The sequence below is a fragment of the Miniopterus natalensis genome, chromosome 1, assembly GCF_054644295.1.
Source record: "Miniopterus natalensis isolate mMinNat1 chromosome 1, mMinNat1.hap1, whole genome shotgun sequence".
NCBI lineage: Eukaryota > Metazoa > Chordata > Mammalia > Chiroptera > Miniopteridae > Miniopterus > Miniopterus natalensis.
This window is the reverse complement of record NC_142081.1, coordinates 188,531,358-188,553,266: the sequence shown is the minus strand read 5'-3', so window position 1 is coordinate 188,553,266 and position 21,909 is coordinate 188,531,358. Positions and strand designations below refer to the sequence as shown.

The following is a 21,909-nucleotide window of genomic DNA, read 5'->3' as shown; positions in this document are numbered from 1 at the left end:
AGACTAGTGATTAGAGATGTGGCTGGAGAAACCAGTAGGGGCCAAACGATGGCAGGCCTAGCACACTCTGGCAAGAAGGTGGGACTGGATTCAGAGGACCGCAGAAAGGTTGGAGGAGAGAGTGACATGAATAAAAATAATAATAATGAAGGGTTACCCCATTCTCCATCACACAGTCACGGCCACTTTCAACAGGGGCCTCTAAGTTTCTCAGGATGCCGGGGATCCTTATCAAATGAGTAATCTGGCCTCAATGCTGATGACTGGGGATGGGGGAGGGTGGGATGATCATGACTCACAGAGGATTGAAAAGAAACCATCCCTACAACTTCAGATGCAAATGAGATAAATGAACTCACTGGGGCTCACTGGGGCTGGTGCTTTTTGAGGGGGAGGCTGGACACTGAGGTAGTGGGGTCTGCTAAATGTTATAACATGCTCCCTGCACGTTCGGCAGGCAAATTAGTTCACAGGCCATGAATTTGAGTCACTAAATTCTAAATCTTGGCTGAGAAAACAAAGTTTGATAAATGAATGTGTCCAGCTTCTGGAGTAAAGACCCAGAGCACAAGCAAACCATGAAGTTCAGCCTGTGTCAAAGCAAAAGAAGCCTGGACTAGTGCTTAGTGTTACACACACACTCTCACACACACACACACTCACAAACACAGTCATGTGTGCACACACTCACACACTCACATACACACTGACACATACTCACATATACTCACACTCACACTTTTGAACAGTCACATGTGCACACACATACTCACATACACTCACACATTCATGTGCACACACACAAGCTTATACACACTCCTGTGCATATGTGCACACACACACACACACACACACACCCTTCTCTCCTTGAAATATCAGTTGTTAACATCAATTCCTAAAATACGTATCTCACGCCTAAAAGGAGATACAATTAAAAGTGGCCAAAAGATGAGATGTACTTAGGAAAGTTAGAAATGGGAGTAGCTCAAGAAGAAAAAAAAGCAGTCAGTCGAGAAGAACCATGAATCCAAAAATCACATTATAAAATGTTTCAGTATTTTGTGTGTTTATAATGTCTCCAAAATCCCTGTCCTATTTTTAGGGGTTTAAAGGAAACTACTGCACAAACTTCACTTTATTCTCTAGGAAATCTTGCTCTGCTGTTATCAACTGAGGAAGTGACAGCGAAGGGCTGGCCTTTAATTACCAACCAAACACCTAGGTTACAGAGCTTAAATCCTTTACATGCTGCATAAAACCACACCAGAGGCCGGATTAGCTTGTCCCATGTTAATTAGAACCTTTCTCCGGCATTCTTTCCCACCCCTTAGTCATGACCGGAAATAGTAGAGCCTAATTTTCCAAATAAATATTAAATATAAGGGGTATAAAAAAATTTTTAGAGGCAGATGAAGTGGAAAAGAGCCTATGTAAAGAAAACCTCCCACAAAGGGAGCCTCAAGCCAGCAGTACACTCAAGTCCTGTCTGAGCCCTAGCTCGTTTGGCTCAGTAGTAAAAGCATCAGCCCGAGGACTGAAGGGTCCAGGGTTCATGTAGGCCAAGGGCACGTACCTCAGTTTTGGGCTCGGTCCCCGGCCCCGGTCAGGGCAACCAATTGATGTGTCTCTCTCACATCGATGTTTCTCTCTCTCTTCCTCTCCCTCCCTTCCACTCTCTCTGAAAAGCAATGGAAAAAATAACCTCAGGTGAGGGCTGAAAAAACCCACAACCCTGTCTGATCTTTTGTTGTGGAAGAGGTTCTTGGGGAAGCAGGCACTTCCGTGCATTTTTTAAAAAGTGAACATCATTCAAAACGGTGCCTTCCAACAACCAACAACTCCCAGAAAATAACCATCACCACAGTCTGTCAAGGAACTTGGTCAAGTTTAAAAACCGTTTCCCATGACAGCACCTCCTCCCCACCAGGTCGTTTTCTTGAGTTAAATTCCAACGGTCATCTCTGTTGAGAAGCGGCCTCTGGCAGGGAATAGAAAATAAATCTCTCTCGGCAAAATGGGAAATTGTTTGTGGGGACGGAATTAAACTTCAGTAGTCCTTCCTTTTCTCTATTATACTTTGGTGCGCAGCTTCAGCTGGGAGAGAGAGAGCGCACATTTAGTTTGGAGTTTATGAGTTCATATTTTATAATTAACGTTGCCAACAGGGGAGTTTGATTAATACCAAGCAGTGGATTTTGAGCAATGTTCCATACAAATTGCCAAATTTAGCAATAAAATAAATTGGTTATGTGAACATAATTAGTAGGATGACTACTTAAAATTCAAAACCGAATGTGAATAATTCCAAATCATCTGAGCCACAAATCCATTATTTGTACAGACGGGGAAAAGTATAGCATTTGGGTTTTATTTTGCCTCAACCACAATATTATTTACCACCGAGCTGAACGTAATGAAACTTCGACGACGAGTTGGGACAATATTTTAGAGCAACCCAGAAACACACACGTGCACGTGCGCAAACACGCACAAAGGGAATGTCATAAAGATAAGAAATACTCAACTGTGGATTTTTATTGCGAATGTAAAAATCTAAAACGAATTTTTCAGCAAATGCTGCATTGCATTTTCCTGATGAGCTCTCCATAAACCTCTGGCGCACAATGACTCAGCAGAGCCTTTTCCCTGTAAGTATTCACGGTACCTTATTGTCACCCTGGACTTCTCCGAGCCTTTGCTGAAGTTCTTTAATTTCTTCTCCCAGATGTTTATTTCGGTCCTGAGAATCTCTCAATAGTTGTACAAGGTTAGCCTGGAAATATCAACACATTATGAAATACAATCAGAAAAGGAGGAGTGGATAAATGGGAGGCCTTATTAGGCTTAGGGAGGCTGCCATCCAAGCCCTGCTGAACCACACAAAGCCCATTAGAGTAAATGTGTCTATGAATGCAGAGTGTGCAAATCACGCCAATACGACCGCATGCAGGAAATGAAGTTGGCCGTGAACCTTGATGGGGGGATGACCTTTGTTTCCACAATGGCTCACAGACAAGTAATAAAAGAGCGGGTTGTATTTGACTTAAAAAGAAAAAAATTTAAGAGCTCTCCACTAAAAATCTTGCAAGTGAACAGAGTTTAATTATAAAATCTGGGTCAACAGTATAGGAAAAGTTTCATTTTCTTGTTCAAATCATTGTTGTTGCTTTTTTTCCTTCAAATAGATCTTGTTTCGTGAACTTTTCTTCGCTACCTCAATACCTAGAATTTTGAGCACAAAAGGAATCAGCCAGAGATGAGATGAGTGATGAGCCACAATTTCAGAAGTCAGGGTCCAGAGATAATTCAAGTCCCCTGAGCTGGTTTTCCCACCTCTGTATCTCCAAAGAGCCAGGACAATCGCCTGCCGGTCCCATGTTCACATCACCCCTTCCTTAAGACGCATCCTGCGCTGACCGCAGCCCTCTAGCCTGTGTGGGAGGCCGTCCAACAGCCGCCTCCCCTCCCTCTCAATCCCACTTCACCTCCCTCCATCACTGCCCTTTCCCCATAACACGCGGGCACCGTCTACCACGCTCCGAGCCCTTCCTCGGGTTCCCCAAACTGGAACTGCTCGCTCTCCCAGCTACGGACACGCTGTCATCCACTCAAGCCCCTAACTTACCAATCCACGGAGCCTCGCGTGGCTTCCCGTTCCGTGGTACTGTTTGTATTTTGCTAGCTGTCATTTGCTCCAGTTCTCACCTCACTCACCATGCTCTTGTCTAACGTTAGGGAGGAGACTGCAAACTACGGGAAGGCAGAGATTCTGTCCTCTGCGTCCTCAGATGCGGGAAGCCTCTGTTCCAGCAAATGTGTTAAAGACTCATGATGAACAGATGAGGGAAGGGAGGAGGGAAGGAGGCAAGCAATCAGAATACGACTCCTGGAAAGGAATCGATCAGGAATCATCACACAGGGATTTTAAAGATTATCTTGCAGCATCCCTCCGTGTTAGAGCTGAAGAAACTCAGGTCCAGAGCCCTTAGGACACGAGTGGAACTGCAGTGGCTAAATCTCCAAAGACGTCAATGCTACTACTTTGGGGAATACTCAGTTATGTTAGGTACTAAACAGAGAATAAAGGCGAAAGAATGTGAAAATTAAACCTGGGCTCATTCTTGACTCCTTGCTCTATCTCATCCCCCACATTCCATCTTATCGGGGTATCTAGCGCCTCTACCCTCAGGGTACCCCTACACCATCAGCTTCCCTCCCCGTACGTTCCTTGCTGTTGCCCGTATCTGTCAGGCATGATCCCAGCTCAGCGCTATCGCACTGTTCTCTCTCACTGGAATGCTCTCCCTCCAGAACACCTCTTGGCTCACACTCTCACCTTTTCCAGACCCTAAACCACTTCCTCTAATACAGCCACCTGCCCACCTCCACCCTGACCTCCAAGCCCTTCCCCTACGCTACATCTTCATCTCTTCTGTAGCACTTGTCGCCTTTTAACATACCATGTAGTTCACTCTATGGTTTACGGCTTATACTTATTTCCTGCCTCTTCCTCTGTACTAAAATGGAAGTTACATGAAGGGTAAGGAACTTGGTTTGCTCGACTGATCTACCTCAGGCGCCTAGTAGATACTCCATAAATATTTTTTTTAATGAGAGGCAATATGCTGAGCCTGGAGATTGTGATCTCAGCCTAGGGAGGAATCTGGAATAAATGACAACAATGACCAACACCGACCAGTACCCGGTATGCAGTCTTGCATAAAAAAATCTCCCTCCTCCCCGTGGGCTGGGTTTAACCAAGCCCTGATTTCTACTCACTCATTCGTGGACATTACTCAATAGTGTGACCTCATTTTTCTACCTCATATTTGCAAAGTTCATATCTTGTAATACTTGCATTCCAATTTTCCCAAGTTCTGTCCTCAGCAGATGAAAATTTGGTGAACGATGAGGAAAGTTAACGCCCATTTTACAGGGAGGAATGCAAAGAAAGTAGAGACACTGTTACCAACAAACTTTCTCTGGAAATTTCTCTCGATGGAATGAGAAAGGCTAAGTTGGACCACAGTTCTGCCACTTACTGAGTGAACGAACTTGGGTGAGTTTCTTAACCTCTTGAGTGTCCCCATCTGTAAAATGGAGTCACCAGACATACTTCATGTGAGGACTTGACTTGACGCTAGAATTCAGTGATAAACACAGGACACCTACCACAGTGCTCAGCACACATTGGTGCTGGTAAAGGCTGGTTGCCTCCCCTTGACTATGTTCTCCCACTTGCCCCAGCTCAGCCATGCAGTGAACCGCTGTAGATATGGCCAGATGCCTCCTTGGACACAGTTGGCTCCTTTGTGATCCCGCCTCTTCACTGTTCCTTACTCATCTATTCATTCATACAACAAATATTTACTGAGCACCTACCATGCACCAGGCACTGTTTTAGACTCTGGAGCTACAGCAGTGAGCAATACAGGTAACACCCCTTGCCCTTGTAAACGTACATTTTAACAGATGATATTGTGTCATGTTATAATAAAATAAATAATGACCCAGTAGTTGGATGGTTAGTGCTACGGAGCAAAATAAAGCAGGCAAAGGGAACTGAGTGCGCCAGGGGAAAGAGCTACAAGAGGCCTTGCCGGGACAGCCACACTCAGCCAAGACTTGAAAAAGGAGAGAGAGTGAGAGCTGTGGAAACCCAGGGGCAAGGTCCAGCTACTGGCTTCCCTCTCTCCCTCTCCCCTTCACAGAGAAACTTCCACTCTGGAGGGCAGTTCACCCCAAAGGCTGCAGCGACGTGGACAGAGATGATTCAGTTCTGGATTTTTTTTATCAGTTCTTTTCCTGCTTCCTCCCCTCCATCCACAGCTCTCCTTCCTCAGCACAAACTGTCACAGGTGGGCAGCCTCCGCCTTTCCTCCACGCAGCTCCGGAACATTTCCCAGACATTAGCTCAGAGGGAGGGACAGGCCCCGGCCCAGTGACCAGCCCAGCGGAGGGGAGAGGAGACCAGGGCTGAAGGCAGCCTCCCAGGAACCCGCCACCCCCTGCGCACGGTCAGGTATCTCAGCACCCCATCGTCAGGACACACAGCAGAACTCACCTCACAGCACCCACCTTCTCCTAAACGGCAAAAGAGATGCTCGAAGATACATGCTGGTAAGAGTAACAGTGAAAACATCATAGAAGATAAACAACTTGAGAAACTACAATGTCCCTAACCTTCCCTTTTTGAATCAGTAACAGCCTGAGCCCCTCAGGTGGGTGGGTGTTCACCCGCCAACATCATCACAGTATCTAAATCCGTACAATTCCATCTGTGGTGAAAGACCAGTTCTCTACCTCTACTCCGTCACAAACCGGTACATTTGCAAAACACAATAGAAATCAATTACTCGGAAAATGAGTCTAAGAAGACATCAAGACCCCAAGTGTTTGTTAGATTCAAAAATCCTGCTGTCCGATTGCTATCCAAGTTTCCGAACACTTACACTTCATTTCTGCACTTAGCTTGTCCAGCAACAGCAGCTCGAGCCTGGCCCCGGTCCTTGGGCCTCACTCTGAACAGCACTGAGCTCCGCGATCTCCCTGGGATTTAGACATCAGAACATGCTGGGAACCTGGTACATACCTCCCAGGTTCGAGTGACACAGAAAGCAGAGGACAGGGCTGCTTTAGAAAACAGTGATTCAGAGACCCAGTGATGTGACTGTCAAACATGATTCACTCCTCAGCCTGGCTAAGAAGAAATCTATCCAAAATAAAATCAGGCGTGTCTACAGCGCTGCAGAACAGTCAATCAGAACCACATTGCTTCCACGTGAGCTCACAGTAAATCGACACCAGCTTTAAAACTGACCCCTGGGGTAGGCTCATGGTGGGGGGGTGTCCCGCGTTAGAGCAAGTGACTTGTAATTTTCTATTACATGTCACAGGATGGAGGACTTGTCAGCACACAATTCTTTCCTAGTCATCAGCCCTTCCACCTCCTCAACTCCGAAACAATAACTCTGAAAACTAGAAAATGACTATTCTGATAGGGTGCCTAACACCTTAAAGAACAAAAAGAAAGAAAGGAAAGAAAAGTAGTCCATTTCAAAGCACCCAAAATAGAGGAAGAAAATTCTCACAATTCTTTGGACCAAAAATAACAGCCGTGACTCACACACATTCACTGTAACAGCCCACCGAGCGAACACGGGAGGCCTGCTCATAACTCGTCACCTGCAGGGAATTTTGTCTCCGTGTTACTGAGAGGGATTCTAGAGAATTCTGTCTCTGTGTTATCGGGAGAGATTCTGCGACTGTCGGTTTAGAATAGCAGCACTGGGTGTAGGAAATGGCAGGGAGACAGTGGCAGGCGCTGGGAAGGATTTCACAGGGAAAGAAAACAAAACCGAGAGCTTATTTCCTCTAAATCTCTGGGGCAGGTGAGAGCATAAATAGCAAAACATGAAAAGGCTTAAAAAGAAGCTTCTTTTCAATATTCAGATCTAGCCAGGGCCGACGGCAAAGGTTGACATTTTAGCTCTGATCATAGTGGAATGCTGAATACCGTGGAATATGCTGCAGAATCCATATGTATTTAAGTCACTCTTTTCGGCTAGAAGTTTATCTATAAATGAAGGATGCGGAAGGGAGGGAAGAGAGATTTGATGAAAATACAGCCAGGAGACCTGAGGCTGAGAGTGTGTTGCAGCTCCCCATTGCGACAGACCCCCCTTTGTCGGGGAGGAGCTCAGCCCCCAGTTACCACTCAGGTCTGCAGAAGCGTTTGCCAGGCCAGCCCCGCTGTGGGAACGACGTGGCTCATGGAAGCTCTCTCTGCACAGAGATGAAGACTACAGCTCCCGGCAGTTGTTGCGAAGGCAGAGAGCTGGGAGGCGAGAGGCCAGTGAGCATCTCACCCCAGCGCTCCCTCCATCTGGCTGCAGAAACTCCCACTGAGGCTGATTCATCCTGTGGGCCAGAGCCCTCCTCAGGTCCTGCTGCACCCTAAACTCGAGCTCCTGCCTCTACCACCGCTTCAGTTCCCTTAGAAATGCCACAAAATACATCAGAACACTTTACATTCTAGATACAAGATGCTTTTTAAACTTACAAAAAGTGATGGGAGATTTTTTAAAAATGACGCATCGCGCTTGGCGGCGACGACATGGTTAAGGACTCCAGTTCTCAGTGAGCAAGCAGTCATCACTGGGTCCGAGGAAGGGATTCCGGGCTACGAGTTGGAGGAAACAGCCCTAACTCTCTGAGATGGGGAGAAAAGATCCACATGTACCATTTTCTCCCTGATGTAAGAAATGAAAAGATGGTTATGAGCGGATCAGAACTGTCACTTCAAAATATGCCACTTGTCATAAGGATTATTTTGAGCTGAAGGCAACTGAGAATCAACAGATACAGAAAGTTCTCTTTCCTTCCCTTTTCTGCTAAAAGCAGGGCATAAATTTCCTGCTGCGAGCGTGTCCCATCATCTCCAGTACCAGGAAGGGGAGAGCAACTCTTTTCACACCACAGGAGACTGTGAGTTGACGCTGTGACCAACCCTAACTAAAATAACCCACATCTCCCATCGGTTTCCACATGTGTTTCCTAGTCACTTTCCCACAGTTTATCATCATTTAAAGCTCAAACCCCCATCCTTTGGTTAGAATGATATATAAGCCCCCAAGTCAAATCACTTCTGAGTTTCACTTTTCTGTGAACTCCCTTCCACCTAAAATATTCATAAAATCATATGCTTTTTGCTCCTGTTCATCTCTCTCTCGTTAGTTAAATCAGTAGGCCCCCCCATTCACTGAACCTAAGAGGGCAGAGGAAAAATAAAACCATGAAAAGAAAGTGATGAAAAGCTTACGATTAACCTTCCAACCTGGCGCTAGCCCAGACACTGGGAAGAGTCCGTGTCTTCACCCGAGTCCTTAAATAATTCAGACCAGCGACCAGGAGAGGAAAGGGCAGCATTCCAGGAACAATCCCTCAATCACCTTGCATCTCGGTAATCCATTAGATGGACAGCATTTCAGTTAACCTAGCCATAGAAAAGTTACTCCGCACCGTAGTGTAAAAATGATGCATTACCAGAGAGCCCTGGGCCTCACTTCTGCATTTGCTGACATGGCAAAACTGGAAATCAAAAATGGGAGGGGAAATCAGAGAGAGACAGGTAAAACCTTGACCTAGGCACTTCCTCAAGAAGAGTAAAGAAAAAAGAGTGTGAGACAGAAAAAGAGACCGAGACCAGATTTAGAAAATGCTGCTCAACTACGTGGTGTTAAAAAGTTGGATACTCTGGACCCCTCAACCTACACCTTCAGTAGGGGAACATACTACGTGAAACTAGACTATGTGGGGGGAAAAACACATCTGATGAAACATCAAGCTTACTTGAGAAGTGTGATTGATAGCAAATTTAATTGCAATTTCTACTCGGCTGCTTTGGTCTACGGCGACTCCTGTGTTAATAGTAATAGAGTGAAAATTGTTTTGCTGAGCAAGGGCCCCCTATTCATAGCAACTGCCAAAGTGATGACCTCGACTACAGCGACAGCTTTCTGATTTACAGAAAACAACCACCCGAGAGATTATTCCATACAAATTTGTTGGCTGTGCAAGGAGCCCTCAGCAGCCTACTCCCACCGCATAATCTCAAAACACACACTTGCGAATAAATGCATTTCCAGACCGGGGCAAACACTCTTCAATAGGTTACTATTTAAATAAATATTTCCTTAATCTTGCTCATTATAATTCTGCATCTGCCACTTAGTGGCTCCCTTAACAGCTCCCAAGTTCTTTAGACTCATTGAGTCTAAATTTCCTTGTCTGTAAATTGGAGGGTGTCCTCTCCCTCCTCACATTACTGCTGCAAGGATTCTAGGGGCTTATAGCAGGAGGCATGAGGGCTCAGAAGGAAGTTCCCGGAATGTTTTGGGAGATTTCTCACAGGCTGGACCCTGGATGTCTTCCCAGTTCCCCTGGTGTGACAGTAAAGTCGTACTCACTGTTCAAAGTGTTATGAAAGGAAAATCTCAAAGCGCTCGCGATCTCTGAAGGAAGTTTTCCGTTCCGAGCATCAAACCGGGACACAGACACAAAGCTGCTCTGACTCGCAGTCACCGGGGACTAAAGTAAGATTGACCGGGAAACTTTGCTACTGAAGTGAAAGGCTCCCTCCCACCTCACCGAGGGCCCCTCCATGCTCTGATTTCTCCAGGGTTGTCATCCTGGCGCATGTCAACATCTAAATAAGCCATCACTTTTTAAGGGAAGGAAGCAAAGATTCGCTCCTGCAGCCGCCGGAGGAAGCCTCCCGTGGTTCATCTGGGTGAAATCAAAACTGGAAAAGACAAAGTTGCCTCTGGTTACTTATTCAAGGAGGAATTTGCATGGGGAAAGTGGGCTGCTATGACCTGCCCCCCCAAATCCCACTTTATAAGATTAACCCAAGATCATTTAAATTCCCCTTTGTCTCCTCTGGAGAGGCTGCTTGATTAGGGTCACCTGAGGTCTTTCAGTGATCTCTGCTACAGTGCAAAGAGGTGCTCCGGGCATGGTTCTGCCTGCAGTATCAGGAAGAAAAACCCATCTGAATAGTCCACGGAAGCTATTAGAGCATCGCCGCTGTCATGACTCCTTCACAGGTTCTTTAAGGGATGATTTACCATTGGAAACTGAGTTGCTTTCAGAAGGATCCGAAGTTCTAAAAGCAAACCTCGACAACTATATTTCTAGCACCACAACCATGAAAGTTCTGGTCTGTCCTCCGAGGAGGAGACAAAAAAGCAGATATTGTTTGCTGCAGGAAAGAACACTGGCTTAGGGAGCAATGCCTAGGTCAGTTTCTGGCTCTCCACCACTGTCAAGCACAGGGCTTCAAATAGAGCATTTTTTCTTTGGGCTTTCAGAATGGGTTGGATTAAATATTAATTATGCTTCCTCCCCACTCAAACATTCTAAGAATCGAATGTAGAATGAAAACACCTGAACTCAAGCCATGAACCACAAGTTAGGAGATCTGGATTCTAGTCCTACTCTATTAACCTACTGCATGACCTCGGACAAGTCACAGGGAAAATAAAAAGTAGCCAGTCCGTTTCTGCACTCACCATGGAGCACTCACCAAGTTCAAGGAAGTCAGCATTATAAGAGTTATCGTACCAGCTCTTCATAAGAACTTGATGTCGCATTATTATGTTCATTTTGGAGAGAAGGAAATTGAGTCTCAGGTTATACAAGATCACCCAGCCAGCAAGTGGTTAGGTTAAATTTGAATCCATGACACCCGTCATGTTTCCTTGAGACTCTTCGAAAGATGTAACTTGCCAGTGTGACCTCAGAAGATAGTTGGGTGATTACAATCCATTTATCTATCCACAAATCCATCCAGCCAGCCAGCCAGACAGCCATTCATCGTGCATATATCATCACTGAAAAGCACAAAGCACTACAAAGACAGAGGGTATAGTATTTCTACTTATATCTGAGAAGAACCCTTAATACAGTTAGAGGAGCAGCTCTTAAATGCAGTCCAAGGAACCCCAAGGATCCATGGACAGGATGCAGACAGTCTCTTAATCTAGGAAACTGAATGCAAAAATTGTGGGCATGTATGTGTCCCAGTTCTGGAGCAAAGGCTATGGCTTTCATCGTATTCTCAGAGATTTCTCTGATCCTCAAGAGTGTAAGAATCACTGGTCCAGAAAAATGGAACTGAAAACACTCCACTTGCTATATCTCATTTGTTCCTTATAGCCACACTAGGCAGTGGGCACCACTTTCTCCCATTTTATGGATGAGAAAACTGAGACTCAGACACCCAAAGCAACCTTCCCAAGGCCACACAATTAGTTTGATGGAGGTCACTGCTGGCTCCCTCATAGCTCTTCCATCCCAGGTGCTTAATCTAAGGCACTAAATGTATAGTGCTCTCCTGGTGAATGCTAGTAGACCAGGCACGGGAGTATGTCCAACACTCACCCAGTTAGACTTATATTCCATGGCTGGGTTTTCTGCCTCTCCTGCTTAGGGGAACCAGCCTTAGGAGAAAGCTTATGATAAGAGGAAGCTGACATTAAAATTGGCACAGTGGTAGAGTGGTCAGATAAAATACAGAATGCCCAGTTCAATTTGAATTTCAGATAAACAATGAATAATGTTTTAGCATAAGTATCTCTCTAATAATGCATGTGGGGCATACCTTTATACTACTGAAAGAGTATTACTTATCTGAAATTCAAATTTATCTGGGTGCCCTGGATTTTTATTTTTATTTTTATTTGCTAAGCATAGCACAGTGGAGAGAACCAGTACATGACGACCATCTAGCACCTGAAGCCTGCACTACCTCTGAACCTTGGTTATGCAAGGTCACTGATTCCTGCACTGTTTAAGCAGTCTAGAATTTCTGTCACTTCCACCCCAATGCATCCTACCTCATGCAGCAAGTCAGTTGTTCCAACCCCAGCAGGAAGGGTGCAGAGTGCAAGCTCAAAGCACCATACCAAATCCTAGCGGGACAGAAACTCAACACCATATTAAAAGCTACAAAGCCAATGTAGGACAGTGAACTTGTTGTGTGTTTGTTTTTGTTTTTTTTTGGAGCTGTAAGAATGCAACTTGACACACTTCCTGGAATTCATCAGATTCTCCTCAGTCAATGTAAATTTTTTATTATATAGTCATAGAATGTGAATTCATTTACACTGTAAAACTCCTTCATGAATACTAACAAACTCTAAAGTCATGCCAAAGATGACTGCTCATAGCCACCAAAACCACAAAAACAAAAGCACATAGCAATTCCAGATGAGGGATCCCAATTTGTAGACATTAATGATAAATTTCCATGTAATTTTGTTTCCAAAAAAAAATCAATCAGCTCCATAGAAAAATTTGACTTTAGATCAAATCTGAAGCGTTATAATCAAATAAAATAGCAAGGAAGTTATGGGAGTGAGTAGAACTGAATGACTGAAGGGGTCACCACAGGGCTGAATTGCTATTTAAGGGTAAATGCACGTGTACATGTGTGTGTCTTGGGCATACTGTTTATGCAGCATCAAAAATCAAAAGGTAATGAACCCAAGATGTTTATATGCAGTACCAGGTATATGATCAATGAACAAAGTCAAGATGTCGCATTAGGCATTACCGTTTTGAAGAGACCAGACAAGTGCATCCACCAGTTCTGAAGCCCTGCTCTGGTGCAGAGACTTCCCATGGCATGGAACACACACCATTAACATCACCATCATCTGGGCTCCCTTCAAGCTCATAAAGGGCTATAATTTAGGCCCAGCCGCCATGGCTCAGTGGTTGAATGTTCACCTACGAACCAGGAGGTCACGGTTCAATTCCCAATCAGGGCACATGCCTGGGTTTCAGCTCGATCCTTGGTCAGGGGCCTGCAGGAGGCAGTCAATCAACGATTCTCATCATTGATGTTTCTATCTCTCTCTCCCTCTCTCTTCCTCTCTCTGTCATCAATAAGAACATATATTTTTTAAAAGGGGCTATAATATAGGGTATGTCAGTACAGAATAACTGTGAAGTTAAGAAAAGTCCTAACAAATGTATCTTTGGAAAAAGCAATATATATGTGTATACGTATGCAACTGTATTAAAAGAAATTTGATGTACAATATCCCTGGACATAATCATATCAAAATGTTAACTGTCCCCAAGTTAATCTATAAATTTAAAAAACTCTGAATCAAAATACCAATAGGCATGGGTTTTGGGGGGGTCAGGGGGTTGTGTGTGACATCAGAGGAGGACCTAATAAAATATTTAAGTTTATCTTCCTAAAAATGAGCAAAGGGAAGGAGATGAGCCCAAACAGATGTTGAAAGTATTATAAAGTAAAACCAGAATAATGTGGTACAACCACAGGACTATATAGAAAACTCAAAGGAACAGAACAGAAAGTCCAGAAACTGATCCATGTACCTATCCAAGAATCTGTTCATTCATACAGGCATCTAAAATCCACAGGGAAACACTGAATTTTTCAATAAACAATGTTAGCTACCATGTAGGAGAAAAGAGCATGAGTGGCCTGTGAGTTCTGCTGGCAAGATGGCTTTTAAAAGCCTGAAGAGCTAGGTGCCTACAAATAGATGGACAAGGAACGCGTGGTACATATGCGCAATGGCACATCTCTCAGGAAGGCGGAGAAACTGAAATCTTACCATCTGCAGCAACACGGATGGACACAGAAGGTGGCATGCTAAGTGAAATAAGTCGGAACGAGAGAGACAAATACTGTACGATTTCACTTACATGTGGAATCTAAAAAAACCAAACCAAACGAACAAACAAAACAAAACAAAACCGACTCATAGAAACAGAGAACAAACTGGTGGTTGCCAGAGGGGAGGTGGCTGGGGACTGGGCGGAGAGGCGGAGGGAGCAAGAGGGACCAACTTCTAGTTAGAAAATAAATCAGTCAGGGGCCCAGCCAGTGTGTCTCAGTGCTTGAGCTTCGACCCATCAACAAAGAGGTCACCTGTCCGATTCCCGGTCAGGGCACATGCCCGGGGTTGCGGGCTTGATCCCCAGTAGGGGGCGTGCAGGAGGCAGCCAACAGACGTTTCTCTCTCATTGATGTTTCTAACTCTCTACCCCTCGCCTTTCCTCTCTCTCTAAAATCAATAAAAACATATTTAAAAAAATAATAAGTCATGGGAATGTAATATACAGCACAGGGAATGTAGTCAATAATATCATAATAACTTTATAGGGTGACAGATGGGTCCTAGACTTATTGTGGTGATCACATTGTAAGGTATATAATGTTGAATCACTATGTTGTACACCTGAAGCTAATATAATATTGTATGCTCACTATAATGAAGTATAAATAAAGTAAAATACAAAATCTTTAAAAATCTGAAGTGGCAGAAGACAAACAGTAAAACTCTCCCATCCATGGAACAGTAAGAGTCCATCCTGGAACAGTAAGCTGAAGGGCTATAGTCATGCACCTTCAACTCCTGGTTTCCCAGCAGCATTCCCAACAAGAAAGGGGTGCCCCCTTCCACCCTGTTGGACTTCACTGGGTTTCCTTCACCCTTCCCCCCACCCCAACTCCTCTCTGCAGTCAGAACTGCCCTACCACCCACTCTTCCCCGTAGGACAAACGGATTCTGGAAAATAAAAGATTTCTCTACACGTGTGGGATTCCCCCGTCTCCCTAACTGTTGTAAGGTGCCAATGCGAACAATTTGAGAGTTACCCAAGATCAGGAATAAGTCTCACCTGTTTCCTCTTTTCAGGGGGGAGTGATGGATCTCCATCCTACAAAGAAACAAATACTACATTGAACCAAACTATGAACTAAATTCAGGCCCTCCCAAGTCCCACCCCGTGCAACCAGTAACGTGCTGAACCAAGCTCAAATGTGCTTTTAAAAAGTTAACTATAACCTGAGCCAGACTTATTTTGGAAAAACCTCTAAGGAATCAGTTTCATTTAAGACCAAACCCATATATTTTCTAAAACGATGTGAGCCAAAACAAACAAACAAACAAACAAACAAACTAGATTTATCAAAATTATTTTTGAACAGAGCCAAACTTTTATTTCATTTGGTTTCAATTGAGTTCCTCTTTAAATAGATCAAAAGGAATATTAATGGACATACATACACACTTGAGTTTTCTTTATCAACAGAATAATTTGGGGGGGGGGGAAATATGCTCAAAATAAAAGAAAATTAACTGAGAACTTCCAGTCCCATCAGACTTTTTGTCTTCAAAGGATTCAATTTCTCTCCCTTGTGGGTCATCCAGGAATTCAAATATCTTAGGTAAATGAGTAAATGCTCAATAAATGAGTACACTTTTATCTGACGCTGTCCATTACAGGTCAACGTTATTTTAACCTGAGGAATCGTTCTACTCTGTTTCTGTTCCAGGGCAGTGCAGGAGGAGCCCAGCACAAACGGTTAAATGTTAGCAATAGTTTCAGCACTTTAAAAAGAGGCTGTCTCCATGAGAAACAAAGAAGCAAGAATGCAAAACAGTACATTGCCTTGGTACCTCCATTTTGGTATCATTTAAATCCTTAAAAATCTTGCCATAAGAAACCCTAGAGAAAACCTAAATGCTCATGATTAGAGGAAGGTTAAAAAATTATGAAAATATTACTATGCAACTGTGTTTAAAAATGAACTAAATGTGTATGTATGGCCTAGAGAGATGTCCAAAATAAAAGTGTTGAGAAAAGGAGCAAGTTTTAGAACAACATTTATACAATGCTGTCCAACAGGACCCTGCAGGGGTGGACACATCCTATATAGTTGCCCCCATGAAGCCGTTCCATCGCCATGCAGCTTACTACAGTTGCCACCAGCCAGCCACCTATGCCAGTTAAGTCCATAAAATGCAATGAGACTGAAGAACCGAGTTTTCAATTCTCCTTAATTCTAATTAGTTAAAAATGGAGTTTAAATAACCACGTGTGGTTTCTGTAGCAGACAGTGCAGATTCATAATACGAATCCTCTTAAAAAGGCTCCATAGGCACAAATGGATAAGCCGACACACACAGACACACGTGTGTCTCCCAGGTGTGGGAGCCAGCAGTCGGGAGGCACTGGGCTGGGACTGGAAATAGGACTGACGACTTTCACTTCTTAACTTTCCCACTTTGGAACTGTTGGAGTTCAACCCTATCTTGAATAAACGGCATGTTAAAATGCCCTTTTGCTGTGCCAGCGAGGGAACAGGGAAGCCACCCTGGCGTAATACGTACGATCAGCTCTCGGTATTTCTTCTTCAGGGACTGGTGGCGTTCTCGGAGCTGGTTGGCCATGAGTTTGTACTGGTCCCTTTCCTGCTGGCATGTGTCCAGCTCCTTGGACAGGATCAGCAGGGCTTCCTTTTTACTCTCCAGCTTCCTTTTGCACACCAGGTACTGCAAAATAAATCCAGGCCTGGTCAGAAGGTCAACGGGACTCCATCCGCCACACCCTGCAGGGGTGGGATTTTTGTTTTGTTTCGCTGCTTGTTTTGTTTTTCCGGATCATACTCCCCAGAGACGCTTGTTAGCAACCGACACGTGCACCTAAAGGCTGCTACAGACCTGACCTATCCCTCATGACAGCACCCAAGCCTTGGATGTTCATGGGCTTTGTCAAACTGGGGCAGATCAAACCATTTCATTGACAAATAAGTAAAACAGTAGAATATTTTTTTTAATTCCATAGCTAAATAAATAGATAGCTGGACCCCAATTTGCTTAAAAAGGATTTCTATATCCAGATACGATTATGTAAAATTTTGTTAAAATTTTACAAAAGGATATACACAGAAAGACATTTAATAAGATATTTGTATATTACCAGCAATTACCTCTTGGTAGCAAAATTATGTGCATGTTTTAAAATTTTTATTTTTTATGTTTTTCTGTTCTCTAAATTTTCTAAAATAAACCCATATGGCTTCTATAATTTTAAAAACACACAAAAAATGTTAAGAAAAATAACTTAATTGAACCACAAACCATTGCAAAAGATTGCACCTGTCCATACAACACAGCAGATATTTTCTCGCTTAAGAATTTTTGTTCACCAACTTGGCCAAGATATGCACAGCTTCTGTGATTCTAATGCAGCCTCCCCTGTCCCACCAGAGACCAATTTTCTGAGCTAAGTACTCTGGGCACATTTTGAATTACCCCCAAACAGGTGTACCTTGCAGAAGCTCCCTGTCCCTCCTTCCCCCCGCCCCTGCCTTGAACCACCCCGCCTGACAATCACCCAGCACACGGGCCAGCGCGAGCCCTGCCCGGGCCTTCTCTACCTTTGTTGGGTGTGCGGCACCGTCTGGTGCTGTTCACGTATGTGAAATGTGGCATTAAATACCTTTTGAATTTGCCCCGTAAAAGACCAAATTCAGAGCATTCATGAAAACAATTTATAGTTTCATTATACACTCTGACACGAGCACTTTGTCATTATGGACGCTCACACAAAGCGGAGAGAATCAGCACTCCCGAAACGTTGGAGTCAATGCTCTTTTATGGACAAAAAGCATTACTCACATATAGTGCTTGCTCGGAACCGACTTTGTTAAGTTCAATTTCAAATAAATGAAAGGGGAAAAAGAGAGTTTTGTGCATGAGCACAATTTTTTTTTTTCCTTAAAAAAAAAAATGTAATTGCTTAGCTTCCAAAACAAAGGGGAGAGAAAAGCCATTCTGAGCCGGATTTGAGTTCTGAGAGGACGCTTCCACCTTGGAGGAATCTTACTCCGGGCAGTAATGAGGTTGGAATCCTGCCTTAAAATGTCCTGGATTTTAAGACTTTGACACCATCTTCATGGAGGCAAAATGGTTCTGTTGCCACAGTGATTTCTCAAGAGTAAAATCCCCAATGAGTAAATATCAAAGGCGAGTGGCTGAGAAACCTAAGCTGCTATGTCCTAAGGGAGGTATTGAGATTTCACAGGAAAAAAATACCGTTTACACACAATTGAACAGAGCTGCCCTTGTGCCTTCAGTTCTCTGTCTGTAATCAGCAGCCTCGGTTGTCAGTGCTATTAGTATTAGTGGCACCGAAACAGCCACCTTTGTCCCTTCCATTTATCAGATCCAAATCTGAGGCCCCAAAGATACTCAGTGTCTTCCGACTTTGGGGAAGAAAATCCCAGTGGCGTGGGGACATTGTAAGGAGCAGTAGGCAACATGAGTTGTAACATCCAGCCTACTGAAGGGGAACAGGTCAGGGCCACCACTATTGGCAAAGTGGAAATTCGAGTTCCCTGATCTTGAACTTCAATCAGTTAGGGTCCAAGACAGAAGTCGTTTCTCTCCCAGGGCCTGGTCCACAGGGGGCCTCGGAAGCTGTGACTCCCTGCCTTTGGGTCTAAGGTACCTGGCAGAAAACAGGCATAGAGGCCTCTGTAAAGACCCAGTGACCAGGATACGAGGTGCAGGGTCACTGCAGCTCGGTTCCCCTCAGGGCATGGAAAACAGAACAGTTATGACTCCACTAAAGGGTAAGAAAGCAAATGCATTCTGTAGAGCAGGTGAAGCCACACCCACAAAAGGCTGGTCTTTACAAAGCCACTGCTGGATGCTCCTTCTGCTTACTATGGTCTAGAACAGTGACATTCAATAATTTTATTCCACATCAATTATTTTTATCAGTAGAACAAATCTTAGGCTGAAACCTCATTTCTAAAGCAGCTCATAGTGGTGCTGCCCTGGCTGAAGGTGGGACGCCTCCCCCTGGTGTGGCCACATTAACAAGGAGCCCTGGAAAAGACTGCTCTGCATCACCTGGGATGCTTGAGAAAATGCAGATTCCTGGGCCACAGCCCAGGCCCAGTGAACCGGAGTCTCTGGCAACTGGCTCAGGAATCTGAACTGTGAGCACATGGCACAGGTGACTCTCACTCCCATCTACATTTTGAAAACTCAGGCTCAGCAGACCTCCAGCTTCATGGTGTCTCAAAAGTTAGAACCAGCTGCAAACGTCTGGAAGGGCTGAGAGGCTAGCAGCAGCCCACAAGTTCAGGACCAAGGAATGGTCTCAGAATCATCCTGGGGGTGTCTGTGCCACCTTCTGTAGCACAGAGGGGTTCTAAACAAGTACGAGCATTTCCCGAATAACTAGTGATGTTGAGGTGCCACTGTGTTCATTGCAGCATTATTTGCAATAGCCAAGACGTGGAAAAAAATGAAGTGTACATCAGGGATGAAAGGATAAAGAAGCGGTGGTACGTATATACAGTGGACTACTACTCAGCCATAAAAAAGATGGCACATTGCCATTAGGGACAACATGAATAGATCCTGAGGATATCATGCTAAGTGAAATAAGTGAGATGGAAAAGGGGAAAAATCAAATGATTTTAGTCATATGTGAGACTATAAAACAAAAAGTAACAAACAAAACAAACAAAAACAAACTCACAGATACAGACAACAGAATGGTGGTTACAGAGGGAAAGGGGAGTGGGGGAGGGCAAAATGGGTAAAGGGTGTCAAATATTTGGTAACAGAAGGAAACTAGACTTTGGGTGGTGAGCCCACAAGAGTATATAGATATCAAATTATAATGTTTTACACCTGAAATTTATATAATGTTATTAACCAATGTTAGCTCAATAAATTTATTATTTTTTTAAACCCCAAGCATAAGCACAGACTATATTTTACTGCATCTGACCAAAGATCCTACATACGCAGAGTCTCAATAAAGTAACAATGGGAGCCTCTGGGAGGTGCGCTTTGGTGGGGTATTAGGGAAGGGGGTGGGATTTCTCACTCTCATTTTAAAATGATGACAGTTTGGTCCCTGTGACAGCAGCTGTTAAGAGGTCCCATTTCCTATCTCTCTAATTGGAAACAAACAATAAAGACCTGGAAGGAAAGAAAAAGGTCCTGAAGGTCCTCCTGTTGGAGATCTAACCAACCAGCAAATTCATGGATTTGCTCCTCAGTCTTAGACGGGACCAAGAAGAGCACAGAAAGCCAGGCCAGCGAGTGTGGACGTGTGGGCTCCTAACACAACATGAGTGAGTGTAGATGATAGAGAAGGTGGGCAGCAGAAACCACCAGGCAGCGAGCAGCAGGAGGCGCCCGACCAGATGCAGGTCTAGCGATGAGCTAATCATGATGCACTGGGAGCCTGGGGAAGCCACAGAACACAAGGAACAAAACACACACCCGGCCTGGGCCTCAGTTTCCACACCCTTCAACTTGAGGAACCCACAATTTTAACACCACCATCCAATATCATTGGGGGTGAAGGGTGTCAGGGAAAACGCCGGGGGCGAGGGGCTCCAGGCCTGGAGGTATGACTCGCTTCAAGCACCAAAAACTGCTTCCTCTGCCTTGTCTAGGACAGACCTGGTTCAGTGATTTCGAAAGATCACTCACGACTGTGGCAATGCCAGAATCTCTACATTGCAGGCTTCCGCCACCTGGTTGGAAGGGGTGCTAGAGATATGTTTGCAAGAGCAGATATGATGGCGTGAGGAAAGGCTAATGTCTGTGTGGTCAACATTAGTGTCTCTCCAATATTTCCAGTTCTCCTCTGCTTCCAGACATGTGGAGGAACTTTGAAGTAAGGCAAAGACATGTAACTTGCTTGATCCAATAAAATGGGACTGGAAGAAACATGAGAAACTTCCAGGGTAGAAGCACTTAAGAGTCAAGGTAAGAATTGCCAAGCTTTCTCCTTCCCTGTGGCAACAGCTGTGGAAGGATGTGTTGCTGTGGAGGTGCCACAAGAGCCTGGGGCATGGAACCAACACACAGACAACTGCTCCGGAGAGTCACTTGGGTCCACAGAGAAATCTGTGCCATCCAGAAATAAACTTTTGTAGTGTTAAGTGTCAGAGATTGGGGGTGTTTGTTACTAGATCATAACTTAGCCCATCCTGACTGGTATAGTCCATATCAAAGCATGGGGGGTCGGAGACTGGGGGAGATTATACTCGCTCCTGCTTTGTGCTTCTGCTGAGCCACCACACAGATGACCAAGAATAACATTTCACTGTTAACAACAACAAAAGAAAAAACAAAGTTTCGTGACAAATGCTTTCCACGTATGATCACCTTTTGTCTTCATTTTCTAAATGAGAATGTGGCACTTAAAGTTTATGCCATGTGCCCAGGGATTGGCAGAGCCAGGATTTGAACCCAGATCTTTGTAGAGCCAAAAGTCTGTGAAACCCTAATTCCTGACCAACAAAGCATTCTCTGCCCTTTCCCCCCAAACTCAGAATATTCCTGGAGTTGGTATTCCCACACACAAGGAAGCTAAGAAAGGGCAGTTTTGAATTTGACTATTTTTTAGACCTAGAACAAATGAGTAAAACCTTTATTGCTTCACCCAAACCCCTCTCTCTAAAACTAGTGGGCCTGCGTCTCCTCTCCTCAGATGCAAGGGGAAAAAATGGAAAAGGGGAAAAAAACAAAAGAATCCACA

At 44.4% G+C, this 21,909-nt stretch overlaps 1 protein-coding gene across 1 annotated transcript in view; it reads right to left on the bottom strand.

Moving 5' to 3' along the window:
* The window catches only part of CCDC149 (coiled-coil domain containing 149), an 86,302-nt gene that overhangs the window by 46,277 nt on the left and 18,116 nt on the right, over positions 1-21,909 (bottom strand). Inside the window, exons 2-4 of the mRNA XM_087827990.1 lie at positions 16,722-16,883; positions 15,226-15,264; positions 2,666-2,773 (exon numbers count right to left, since the gene is read on the bottom strand). Of these exons, the coding sequence (XP_087684116.1) occupies positions 2,666-2,773; positions 15,226-15,264; positions 16,722-16,883 (309 nt within the window). The remainder of the gene's footprint in view (positions 1-2,665; positions 2,774-15,225; positions 15,265-16,721; positions 16,884-21,909) is intronic.